The 11801-nt window shown below is 39.5% G+C and overlaps 3 protein-coding genes across 5 annotated transcripts; 2 read left to right on the top strand and 1 right to left on the bottom strand.

Moving 5' to 3' along the window:
• The first annotated feature begins 998 nt into the window (after nucleotides 1–998).
• Nucleotides 999–3718, top strand: LOC135790316 (facilitated trehalose transporter Tret1-like). Its single transcript, XM_065300501.1, has 4 exons — nucleotides 999–1395; nucleotides 1606–1709; nucleotides 1774–2530; nucleotides 2588–3718. The coding sequence occupies exons 1-4, from the start codon at nucleotides 1338–1340 to the stop codon at nucleotides 3175–3177; spliced, it is 1509 nt and encodes a 502-aa protein (XP_065156573.1). The 5' UTR covers nucleotides 999–1337; the 3' UTR covers nucleotides 3178–3718.
• Nucleotides 3500–6928, bottom strand: LOC135790317 (myeloid leukemia factor-like). Of its 3 annotated transcripts, XR_010547732.1 has the most exons (6): nucleotides 6703–6928; nucleotides 6255–6552; nucleotides 5686–6020; nucleotides 5362–5463; nucleotides 4999–5168; nucleotides 4525–4667 (listed from the first exon to the last, which is right to left on the bottom strand). XR_010547732.1 is itself a non-coding variant. In XM_065300502.1 (5 exons), exons 1-5 carry the CDS (start codon nucleotides 6741–6743, stop codon nucleotides 4532–4534), a joined length of 912 nt encoding a protein of 303 aa, XP_065156574.1. In that variant the 5' UTR covers nucleotides 6744–6925; the 3' UTR covers nucleotides 3500–4531. The 3 variants fall into 3 exon arrangements, 2 of the variants coding, with proteins under 2 accessions (XP_065156574.1, XP_065156575.1); XM_065300502.1 differs by lacking the exon at nucleotides 4999–5168 and having other exon boundaries at nucleotides 3500–4667; nucleotides 6703–6925; XM_065300503.1 differs by lacking the exons at nucleotides 4999–5168; nucleotides 5362–5463 and having other exon boundaries at nucleotides 3500–4667; nucleotides 6703–6924.
• Nucleotides 6929–7032: 104 nt separating this feature from the next.
• LOC135790315 (THO complex subunit 1-like) lies at nucleotides 7033–9239 on the top strand. Its single transcript, XM_065300500.1, has 2 exons — nucleotides 7033–7180; nucleotides 7240–9239. The coding sequence occupies exons 1-2, from the start codon at nucleotides 7142–7144 to the stop codon at nucleotides 9151–9153; spliced, it is 1953 nt and encodes a 650-aa protein (XP_065156572.1). The 5' UTR covers nucleotides 7033–7141; the 3' UTR covers nucleotides 9154–9239.
• Nucleotides 9240–11801: the final 2562 nt, after the last annotated feature.

Genomic DNA, 11801 nt, shown 5'->3' with positions numbered 1-11801 from the left:
TAGATTAGCATGGCTATCGAATACAATGTTCGTTTTATTTGAAAGTATAATGTTTAATATTTGGCGTATTATTTCGGAATTATCTTTATTATTACGTTAGTTGGCGGAAAATAGTATTTATCAGTGAAATATCGCAGAATCGTACTCCAAATGGTCTGAAACAGCACGTATATGATATTACTTTGAATATGTTGACGCTAAACTTTTCGAGAATTTACATGTATTATATGTATTGACGTACACGTGCTTGCGTACTGCACATGAATCAGAAATGGTAAAAAACGATCCGCTAATTTCGTAAGGTAATGCTCCGGTGATAAATTAGTGCAGTTGAATATTCATCGCATTTTTTCAACTGGAAATTAATCATAGAAAAAACACTCTTGCGAAATGCGCTTGTTTAATAACAAAAACAAACACACAACATTTTCCAGAGTATAACTGAGTAATATTTGACAAGCAGCGATTAATAATAATTAATGCAATTAATTGCAAAGGCATGTTTGCAAATCTTGGTGACATTTGTCCATTGTATTATGGCAACTATTGTTAATTCGGTTGTGAAAATATTATTGCCATCTTTCATTACGCGGACTGAAGTTGTGCGTTGTAGCAATAAACAATTACTAATCAGTGCCGATGAGTTTGCTGTTTGCTGATATTTGGCATTACATTTCACATTACTTAATGGATTAAGTTTTCACAATGCTTGTGAATATCAATCAGGTGTTTAACAAATAAGTTAGTGTTGGCGATAGTGACTTTTATAGTGTTTGCACACACAAAAAACGTGTCAAAGTGTAGTGCAGAAAAATGTTCAGTTTACAAGCAAACTTCAACCAAACTGGAGAGTGTGTAAAGTTCTTGTGAATATTATTGAGATAATTTAAATACTATCACTGTTGAATTAATTACAGAAAAGCACTTGTCTAATTGAGTCAATTGGTGGGGCGCGAGTAGCTTCCATATAGTTAGAGTAATTACTTTTCGGAAACGTATGCATTCAGGTATATAAATCCAAAAAGCGCGAACGCTTTGCTTGAGTGCGCTCGCTCGAGTGCTGGTGCTGACATCTAAAAACTCCAGCAAAATTTTCAAACAAAATCTTCGAGAAAAACAAGCAACTCGCGTGTGTTCACTAATCTCCGTGATCTCAGTAACAATTCAAAGCTTTAAAATGACGCCTCCGTAAAATATCTCAGATTTTAAACGTTAATTTTAAAATTTAATAGTATTTAAAATAATAGTGATATTTGGAACGATAAACAGTGTATTTAATTATCTATTTCGGTTTGAAATTTGAGTATTAACTATACACTTTGAGTGTAGTTGTGAACATGATCTGGAATATGTTTCAAAATATACGTTACATGCAGTATGTCACCGTTTGCATCGGTAAGCCATGACGATATACTCCTCACGACGGTTAGTCAACAGTCATGTTATCAAAAAAACACGCAGAACATCATTTTAAATATTTATGTTTTGTTTCAATGTGATACAAGTTAATACACGAACTGACTGGTGGCAATCAAGCATTTCGCACTGATAAGCTACAAATGGACATTATTGATGAATAAATCATTGAGTTGTTGTGTTTTTCAGCAACCATGACCATTACTTCCGTTTCGATGTACGGCGCGTGGCCGTCGCCAACACTGCCGATTTTGCAAGGGAATGATTCACCCATTGGGAGGCCATTAACCGATGTAGGTTAATTCATAAACCGGAAATAATGGAACTGATTATTAAATGTTTTTTATTGTATTACAGGAAGAAGGATCCTGGTTAGCGTCGGTTGTGTCACTTGCAACGCCGCCATCTTGTCTTGCCGTTGCGTGGACCATTCAGAAATTAGGTCGTAAAGGATCTCTAATGGCGTCTTCAGTACTCATGTTAATCCCGTGGATTATTATCATCTTTGCACAGTCACCGATTGTAATTTGTGCGGCGAGGGTAATCGGTGGGCTTGGTTTTGGCTGTGCATATTCAGCGACTACGATGTACTCCGGCGAGGTGGCTGATGTTGACCTACGAGGAAAACTTGGGATTATCACCTCGATAATGAAACTTCTTGGATCTTTTATTGTGCTTGCCGTGGGACCGTTTATTTCTTACACTGCCTTGTCCCTTGTGTGTATGGTGGTACCCTTGCTTTCTCTGGTACTGATTTCATTCATGCCAGAATCTCCTTATCATTTAGTCGCTGAGGGGAAAACAGAAGAAGCAAGGGATGTTTTGGTCACACTGGCGACATTAAACGCAACACCGGAATATATTGATAAAAAGTTGTTGGAAATTGAAGATACAGTGGAGAATGATATGCAGAATCAGTGCACGTTTAGAGAATTCATCAGTAATGAAGAATACCGCCAGGCATTTATCATCTCGATAGGAATCAAGAGTTTGAATCAATTCAGTGGGGTTTCCGCTATTGATAGTTACATGCAACAAATTGTCGCAAGCAGTGGAAGTAGTATATCACCAGAATATTCCAGTATTATTTTTGGGGCTGTTCAGATTCCTGCTGGTAAGTGATTTCAATTTGATGACTGACATTTTATAATAATGCGCATTTTATGTTTAGCATTCGTGGCAATTTTCCTCGTGGACAAAGTCGGCAGGAAACCCCTGTTGATTGTTTCCGCCTTGGGTTGTGCAGCAGCATATGCCGGAGAAGCCGCGTATTTTTATCTGCAAAACGAAGCCGGGTCAAACGTGGATGCGATATCATGGCTGCCAACGACCGGAATCGTCGTGTTCCTCGTGATGAACAACATTGGCGTGACGACAGTACCAGTGGTCGTCCTCAGTGAGATCTTCCCCACCAACATCAAGAGCATTGCTATCGCAGTGAACACGTTCTACGGCAGCACGCTCAGTTTTCTAGTATCAAAATTCTTCAAGCCGATGAGCAACGCAATGGGAATGCATTACACATTTCTGCTGTACATGATTTGTTGTGTGCTGGGTGTTTTCTTTGTGATCTTCTGTGTGCCGGAGACGAAAGGCAAGACGTTCACCGAGATTCAACTGCGACTCAACAAGAAGTACATCAAGAGGAGGCACAAGAAGATGCGGAAGGCGCATTTGAAACAGGCAAGAGAAATGGGTATCGAGAGTAGTTATCCTGATTTTATGAAAAGTACGGGTGCTATGACGTTGGGGGTGGTGTGATAATCATTTTTATGTATTTATATTCAAATATATTTATTTCTTTTCTACGTCACAAGTCGCAACTTGAAACACGTGTTGTGTTGCATGGAATTTTTGTTGTTTACACTAACTGCAACAATCGCCTGCGTTGATTTTGTCAACATCAAGATGGAATGACTTGGTTTATAGAATGCATGTATATTTATAGCATTAATCATCTATTGTGTCGGGGAACAAGTAGTAACACGTGAAAACATAACAATTCGCGAATAACTCAACACCGATTGTTGCAATTGTTGATTCCAATGTGGTGGGAAACAAAGAACAACTCATCATCACATCATTGTAGATATCATTGTTACATTTATTTATTGATTCAAATTCATATTCATTGTCGTCAAATCAACACAAAGAATTTTGTTTTGTTCTTTCGTTCAACGCTGAATAATAAAACGATGGTTTTCATTCGCTATATAAATTGAACCTGACATTTTTTTCACTCTTTTGCTCAACTACAATGCGGTACGAAATGTTCGAAAATATACGCGAGAATACATTGAGACGAACGCATTAATCACTGAATATACTAATTACTTGTAAGATGTACGATAGTACTAAGCTAATCTCCAAACATTTGTCGCCATAAAAATATAATACAAGCATGATTTGAGTATAAACCTTGCTTCAAAATCAAAATAGATTCTCCTCCGAATGTTCTATGTAATAATTACTTCGCAATTGTTTCAGTAACTTAACAGGATGGCGCTACCAGTATACGTAGCGCTGCATCTGTTCTAAAATATATAGTACTTATATTACTATTTAGCTTGGTAGATGATTACCGCGCAATGTGAAAGAATCAATACACGTTTATGCTACGAAATTAGTTTTGTTTATGCTAGTTTTGTTTGTGTTTGTTCTGCCTCGAACGTTTTAGTGAGGAAGAATACTTCCTCCGCAAATAACTAGCCTTCAAGAACGAAAGAAAACACACGAACTAAACCGGAATTAATACTAGAGTTGTCGAACTAGCGAGAGTTCACTAGCAAATTCATAATAAAAATCATTGTTTTAAATCACATATAATACAAACTGTTGTTTCTACGCGAGATGAAATGAAATCCAACAAAAAACTGCAATATGTGTAAAATTAGTCTAGTGACAAACGCAGTGTTTGTCTGTCGTTTTTTGTTGTTGTAATCGCGCGCGCTTGTCCTCTGCTGCTACGGTTTTTGATTCGCCGTGATCGCGCGCGTTGTTAAATTGTAGTTAACTAACCTAAACGGAATAATATAATATCAGAGAGTGCAGCAACACGCCAACGAGTCGCCGTCGGTGAGAAGAGATGCCCAGAGGGATGCGGGTGGCTGCTTCACTACTCGTCGTCGTGCGTCGGCTGGTGCTGCGGTGGCGGTGAGCCGGACACCGTCTTGATGTTCGTTTTGTGTTTCCTGGTGTGTGGTGCATAGCCAGGCGGCGTGTACGGTGTCCGGGACGCCTGGGCCATCGTGCTAGAAACATATTGACTTAAGTCAGCGCACCGTCATACAACTCCGAGCACACACAAGAAACAGCTATAAGTGAACTGGCAACAAACGGAATTATCGTTATCTGCACGATTCGTCGCAAAGAGTTAGTCATTGAGTAGTTAAGGTAAGGTAATTCAGAGAGGCGAAGGGGCCGCGAGAGGCAGCAGTCCGGAAAACGTCCACAACAACACAACAGAGAGCAACATCGACACCATTCGAGGTGAGAAAAGTATACAACAGGTATAAAGTATTAGGCGAACGTTAGACGATTAGATGCGTGTGGCAGAAGTTCGTGTGTTAGAGATCAACTTACTTGTCGTACTCGTACGCATACTTGTTTAAGTGAACAAGAACAACCTAGGAGATCGCGATTTGTGCAAGTTGTGTTTTTGCGGGTTGCGCCGCCGCGGAAAACACAAGTTACGACAAACGACAGAGAGATGTGAGGGGGATAGACGTGCGAGTTAATGTTTGCGTGAGTACCTGCAAAAGTACAACGCATGAGTAAACAAACTGTCCTCGAATCATCCTGGGGGGGAATAATGTCGATGATGCGGTTAGCACACAAGGCACGTGGGGGGTGTTACCGGCGACATGTTTCGCCACCGTATGATACGTTGATATTGGTTAATAAGCAAATGTTCGCAACATTCCCTTGAAAACCCCATCGATTTACCTGGACGTGCTGGACGGAAGCGCGAGCAACGGCGACGAGCGGACGGTGCGTCGCGGCAGCGCCAACGGCGCACTGGCGGACATTCTGTCCCTACTGCGGCGGCTACAGTACCATGCAATATGTACGCACATAAACAAAAACAAAAAAATGAGCACTCAAACAAAATCACCGCATCGCCGGTAAATGTAATGTGGTGGTGAGATTGTGAAATGATAACAAATGTAAATGCAGAATGCTACAGAATCATCCAGGCTGTGCGCGTACAACTGAATTGAAATATTAATCGATCTGGTGAATCAATGCCTGCGGGGAGAGTACACCCACCTTGGTCCGGCTGTGAGCGCCGGCACCGCGCCGTAGTTGTGGCGCGGAATGCGCGCACCACCGCCAATGCGAGGGATATCGGATCGGCTGCGCGTTCGTGACTCCCACTCGCGATTGAATTCGTCAGCCTCTTCTTCCTCGAGATTGATGAAATCCTGGCGCTCCTCCTGATCACCGCTGCGCATGTTTTGCTCGCGTTCCACGATGTGAGCGCGCTCGCCAATGTGATGCCCAATGGACATCTTCTTCGTGCCCGTGCGGGAGTCGCATACTGTGCTCTGCGTCTCCTTGACACCGCCGGGCACAACTCGAGTGGACGATGTTGCTTTATACACCTAAAACGTATCGAGTTCAGTATTGTCTATTTATTAATATCAATCCAGTGCATACAGAGTTTTAAGTTTCATACTTATTATTATTAGATTACTTGGCATTTAGCATGCATTATTTAATGTGGTGTCGGGTTACAAGCATTGTATATGTTCATTTGAATCCCTCATGCATGAATTATGTATTTATTTCTTTGGTTGAAAATTGTATGAGAGTAATGTTTCAGGTAAGTTACTTACATGTGGATTGCCATCAGGGCCAGAAGTCATGCTGACCACAGTGGAGGAAGAGCTGAAAGACGAATGTGACGGCCCGAGTGAATCCAGAGAACCAGTGAGTAGTCTGTTAATGTTCTGCATGGGATCCGGAAAGCCTCCATAGGACATCAGTGAGTTGTGAATGTTTCCAACGCTGTTGCGATGGTGTCCCGGATGGACCAGTGCTCGATTGTCAAACGCTGGAGTCATCATCCCGAAGGGGTCCGCAAACAACGAGTTCATCATATTGTTCATCTGGCGCACGGTGCGCATGTGAGAGCTGCAATTTACACGGCAATATTGAGCAATGTGAAGTTATCGTGCGCAACATATCGCCAGTGAACGTGTGAGCTACTTAGAATGTTTGGAAAAAGCATGGCGCACGTCAAAAGTTCACAAAATCACAACGAAAAAATGACGAGATGCTCACCCGAAGAACGGATCTTCCTCCATTTCACCGAAACCCATCATTCCGAAGAGACATCGCCGCTAGCAGCTAATAGTATACGTTGCGTTGGAGCACGTTGAGATAGACCACAATTCGTCTGTTTGGCGTCGAGAACCTTGAGGACAGAACAATACCGTCCGTGCCAGCCCGTGCGATATCTCACAAACGTCGCGAAATTTCTACAAACGTCAAACGATTCCGCTGTTGATGCACAACGTTACCTCAGAGGGCAGCATGAGTCTTGCTTCGCCTGCACATGCGCGAGTATTGTTGGTAGATAGCCTAGCATAGCATCGGGCAGCAGTAGCATAACATCTCGTGTTGCATATAAATCAACAATTCATGATATCGAAACACTGTTATTTATTGTAGTAGGTATATATTTTGTGAGTAGTTCGATTGCAAGTTAGAAGAACTCGCCATGGCTGCTACGCTGGATTCAATTCGAGTTGAGGTGAAGGTAAGTTTCGTGCAATTTTTTGTGAAATTTTTCTCACTATCGTTCAACGTGTATTTTAGGTTGAGATTAAAAAAGCGCTCAAGGCGAAATCGACTGAGCCTCTGGAACGCAAGTACAAATCATTCCAACACACAGATCAGGATGTTACAGCCTGCTTTGACCAGGCTTTCCGTGATTTTCAACTTGAGTTGATATCAGCTGAAATGAATGTTGGTGTCATCGAAGAGTTCATCACACTGAGTATAGAAGCATGCAGAAAAGACATACTCACTAGCTCAACACCAGTCACACTGCTAAGTGACATCTTTGATCTGTTAACACTTGATGACTGCAAGAAAATGTTCTGCTATGTGGAGCATCATGTACACATTTGGAAGGAGGACTTGTTCTTTTCTAGTTGTAAGAATATTTTGCTTAGATTGTGCAATGACCTGCTGCGGAGACTGTCTAAATCAAATTCTACTATATTCTGTGGTAGAATCTTATTGTTTTTGGCTAAGTTTTTCCCATTCTCTGAGAGGTCAGGCCTGAATGTTGTGAGTGAGTTCAATTTAGAGAATATTACTGAATATGGCTCAGAATGTGGGGATGCTGATGATGAGAATGATGTGGATGCCCAAGAGGGCAAGATTTTTATTGATTACAGTTTGTATTGTAAGTTCTGGTCATTGCAGGATTTCTTTCGAAATCCAAATCAATGTTATGACAAAGTGCAGTGGAAGGTATTTTGTGCACATGCGGCTAGTATTGTTTCCACATTTGAAGGTTTGAAACTTGAACACTTAGATAAAAGCTCATCGTATGATAAAGAAAGTATCAATAATTACTTTTCTAAGTATTTGACCAATCAGAAACTACTGGACTTGCAATTGTATGATGTTAACTTTAGGCGTTTTGTGCTGGTGCAGTTTCTGATTTTATTTCAATACTTAACAACAACTGTTAGATTTAAGACAGCGTATGAACTGCTCCCTGAGCAGAAATTTTTTATTCAGTCGACTAGCGAAAAAGTACACAGCCTGCTAAAGGAAACTCCGCCAGATGGCGAAGAATTCGAATATATTGTCACGAAAATAATGTCACGCGAGGAGCATTGGAATGCATGGAAAAATGACGGATGTCCTGAGTTCCGAAAAGCATTACCGCAAGCAATGAGCTGCACTGAGCCAGTGGCAACCGCACGACCACCTCGTCGCCTGCTTGGAGACATCCTGAAGGAAGCACGTTCCAAAGGAATGTATCACATGGGTAATACAGAACTTACTAAGCTTTGGAACCTTAATCCGGATAATTTGGAGGCGTGCAAAGCTAAAGAACGAGATTTTCTTCCGTCTTTGGATGAGTTCTTTGCCGACGCCATTGAGGAAGTCTCTAATGACAGGCTGAAACGCGAAGACCTCTTGAAAGACGGCTACGGGTGGCGCGCGTTGCGCTTGCTCGCTCGACGCTCCACTCACTTTTTTATTTATAATAATTTACCCATACGCGAACTGTCTGCTTTCCTCGAGATGATGATACGTCGCATCGCGTCCGCTAAGAGCACCACTCCGAGTAATGTCGGCGAGGATGGAGAAGAAGTGGAGGATCTTTTCCGTCAGTCGGAGGACCCGCCGGAAAATGACGGAGAATTTCAAGTGCCCAATATAATCCCATTCAGGGTGTCCGTTTTAACCGTAACACAGTTTCATAATATTTGCAGAGCTCTCCGTGATGATTGGCTGATCCTTGCGAAGAAACTCGACTACCGCCCCGACGAAATTGATTTTATAATCTCGCACAATCCCGAGCCTTCGCAGCAGATTCGCAATTTGTTAAATGTTTGGTTTGAGGAGGACGACGATTCAACGCTGGAAAATTTCTTGTATATTTTGGAGGGACTAGAGTTGACTGATGCGGCAGAGGAGGTAAAACTGGCCATTGAACAAAATAAAAATCTTACCACTGACACAAGTAATAGTAATGAAAATGATTAATGTAATAAATTAAGATAAGAGAGAGAATTGTTTTATAATTTTCAATGAATGTACTGAAGAATTTAATAATATTGATACAAATTGAATGCTTTTGTTATTTACATTGTATGGTAAAAATGGACTAGCGTTTTTTTAGATGAAAGTTGAAGAGTGCGTACAGATGGAGAACCTAGAGGCCTGCGTTTCAAGCGTTTAGGACCTGTATCCTACCTGTATTATTTGCATCATTTAGTTTTGTGTCTCGAATGACTTATTTTACCTGTATAGCACCTTAGATGGCGAAGGTAAAGTCCATCCTTGCAGTTATCAATTGGTTAATATTTTTGACACTAGATGGCGCACGCTGTATGGACAGTATATTTTTCCAACTCAGTCAGTGCTGCACTGTTCTAGTAGATATTTAAAACTCGAAACCATTTAATTTTTAATAAGAAAAACGCTAACAATTTATTCCGTGTGAAATCTGCTTTTGCGCGCGTATGACTGCCGGCTGTGGGATCTTTTTAGTGGCTACGAATTTCAATTCCATTTATTTATCCAAATACTCGTACCTTTCGTGCAATAATTGTCAGCGTAAAAACAATAAATAATTACGGAAACATGTTTCTGCACTTTAATAGTTTATGGATTGAGAGTAAGCAACATCAAATTTACTTGTGTTTACCTTCTTTATTTTACAGGTTTATTTATTATTTTACCTACCTACAATCGCATTTTTTATGATAAATGTAAATAAATCAGGCAGTAAAGAATAATTTACTCTCATATTCTTGTTCACATTTATCCTTTGTGTTTACTTTCTCGTTTTCAGATTTATACTCGTTTATACTTGTTGACGCTAGTATCACCTTCGATGCGCCGGCTATCAATTGTTTATCTTGCTTAGTAGTTTTAGTCTTGGTCGAGCGTTGTGGTGAAGCACGTGTTTGTTTTGTTCGTCAGTCGATCTTCATAACGATTCTTCACGTTTCTTCCTAATTTTACTTTGTTAACATTTAATAATAAGTGATTGCGGTGTACAACTAATTGATTTTTATCGTGTGGAACTCAAAGACAAATAGTTTTATGTTGTACTCCCATGTGTGGTGATCGCCAAGTGCTAGATGTCTTCTGGCGGCTGTGAATTCCTTTTGGATTTATTGTGCCATTATTTAATACTTCGAGGGACAAATATTCGTTTGCTTTACAAGTTGAATTAAAGTTGTGAGCGCAAAGGTAACTGATACCTCTTATTTTGCCTACTTTTCTTAATGAATTATGGTTTTCATCATTCCCATTTTACTAACATATCTTATAGAGTATTTCCCGTAGAATAAGAATCTTCAATCCGTTCCTTTTATCTATTTCACATTGCGTGTAACATTGTATTAAAATTTATTACCAAAAATCTGGTAATATCTTCTCTTCCTCTCCGTATAATTTATGACATGATATTGTTATTGTTCATTGAGCAATTACAACATTTAAAATGCGCACAGATATATAACTTTTGCGAGAGAAATATTATTTTCTTTTCTTTGCAGAATGCTTAATCCATTGATACCAATATACATATTTATTTAAGTTTTTACGTGAAAGATTTATAACGTTTCTTTGAGTCATACGATCGAGGGCATCGTCAGTTACTGAAAAACTTAAAACGTAAAAACTTAATAAATATATATTTTATAAATATTATCTTACTTATTGCTGTTTAATAATTGTTATTATTACTGCATTTATGTAAAACCGACTAAAAAAATAATAATTTCTTAGATTTAACTTCTAAAATTAATAATATACAACCGAACTTTACATTTATTTATAGCTCATTTTACCATAATCTTTAACATTTAAACGTGAAATCTACCTTTTAAAGTACATAGTACAAGCAATATAGTAATTTAAACAAAAATAAATAAGAAAACTACAATGAAAGAAATACAGGTCGGGCGAATGCTATGGTGTACTTGCACAGTCAGGTATCTCGACCCCAAGGCCTATTGATAAGATTAAGTCGTTGTACGTTGGCTGCCACAGCAGTTATGTACTTGCAAAATAGCCAGGGCCTTGCCGACAGGTAGTAACAAATGAAGACGCTCCAAATTGAAGCATGGTGGACGACCTCCCGTGATGCTGCATTTACAAACTTAAAACAAACTCAATTAGAGTCCAACTAGGAACTTGTTTATATGCTTTCACCTGTATTTAAACCCGCTGATTCAGAATCCGCAATCAAATTCCAAATTCTTATCACATCGAATTTTTAGCCATTTTATTCAATCGCGAATATCTCGTAAACTAAAAGAGATAAATTGGATCTGATCGCAGCGTCTTAATCTACGGACCAATCTCTATCAGATAGGATAGTTTAAAAGGAAATCTGAGTGATGAAATTTTAGGTCATAAGAAAAAAATTGCCAAGGGGTGCTTGATACTTATTTTCTACGATTTTTGATAATTAATATCTCTAAAACTAAAAGCGATAGCTACCAACGAATTGTTGATTATGAAAGATTGGAAAATTCTCTATCAGATAAAAACATAAAAATTATGTTTCCTGCAGTAAAGGTCGAAAAACGCGACTAAAAGTGCTAAAAAGTGATATTTTGCAATTAATACCCATATTAATCAAACGCGAATATATCAAAAACTAAAAGAGATAAAAA

This window comes from Atheta coriaria, unplaced genomic scaffold (assembly GCF_025399875.1).
Source record: "Atheta coriaria isolate IRGN ID8LTWV9N9 unplaced genomic scaffold, Caltech_Dcor_3.1 hic_scaffold_4_pilon, whole genome shotgun sequence".
NCBI classification, from domain to species: Eukaryota; Metazoa; Arthropoda; class Insecta; order Coleoptera; family Staphylinidae; genus Dalotia; species Dalotia coriaria.
The sequence above is the reverse complement of the archived record's forward strand: the minus strand, read 5'-3'. Positions and strand labels throughout refer to the sequence as shown.

What these genes read in the sequence shown, in the direction of transcription:
- LOC135790317 (XM_065300502.1), bottom strand. Translation starts at nt 6,743, where the DNA reads ATGATGGGTTTCGGTGAAATGGAGGAAGATCCGTTCTTCGG. An exon ending in GAGGAAGATCCGTTCTTCGG is followed by an intron (nt 6,553 to 6,702) that starts GTGAGCATCTCG and finishes TGTAAATTGCAG; the next exon opens with CTCTCACATGCGCACCGTGC. An exon ending in GCCCTGATGGCAATCCACAT is followed by an intron (nt 6,021 to 6,254) that starts GTAAGTAACTTA and finishes GATACGTTTTAG; the next exon opens with GTGTATAAAGCAACATCGTC.
- LOC135790316 (XM_065300501.1), top strand. Translation starts at nt 1,338, where the DNA reads ATGATCTGGAATATGTTTCAAAATATACGTTACATGCAGTATGTCACC. An exon ending in GTATGTCACCGTTTGCATCG is followed by an intron (nt 1,396 to 1,605) that starts GTAAGCCATGAC and finishes TGTGTTTTTCAG; the next exon opens with CAACCATGACCATTACTTCC. An exon ending in TTGGGAGGCCATTAACCGAT is followed by an intron (nt 1,710 to 1,773) that starts GTAGGTTAATTC and finishes ATTGTATTACAG; the next exon opens with GAAGAAGGATCCTGGTTAGC.
- LOC135790315 (XM_065300500.1), top strand. Translation starts at nt 7,142, where the DNA reads ATGGCTGCTACGCTGGATTCAATTCGAGTTGAGGTGAAG. An exon ending in CAATTCGAGTTGAGGTGAAG is followed by an intron (nt 7,181 to 7,239) that starts GTAAGTTTCGTG and finishes CGTGTATTTTAG; the next exon opens with GTTGAGATTAAAAAAGCGCT.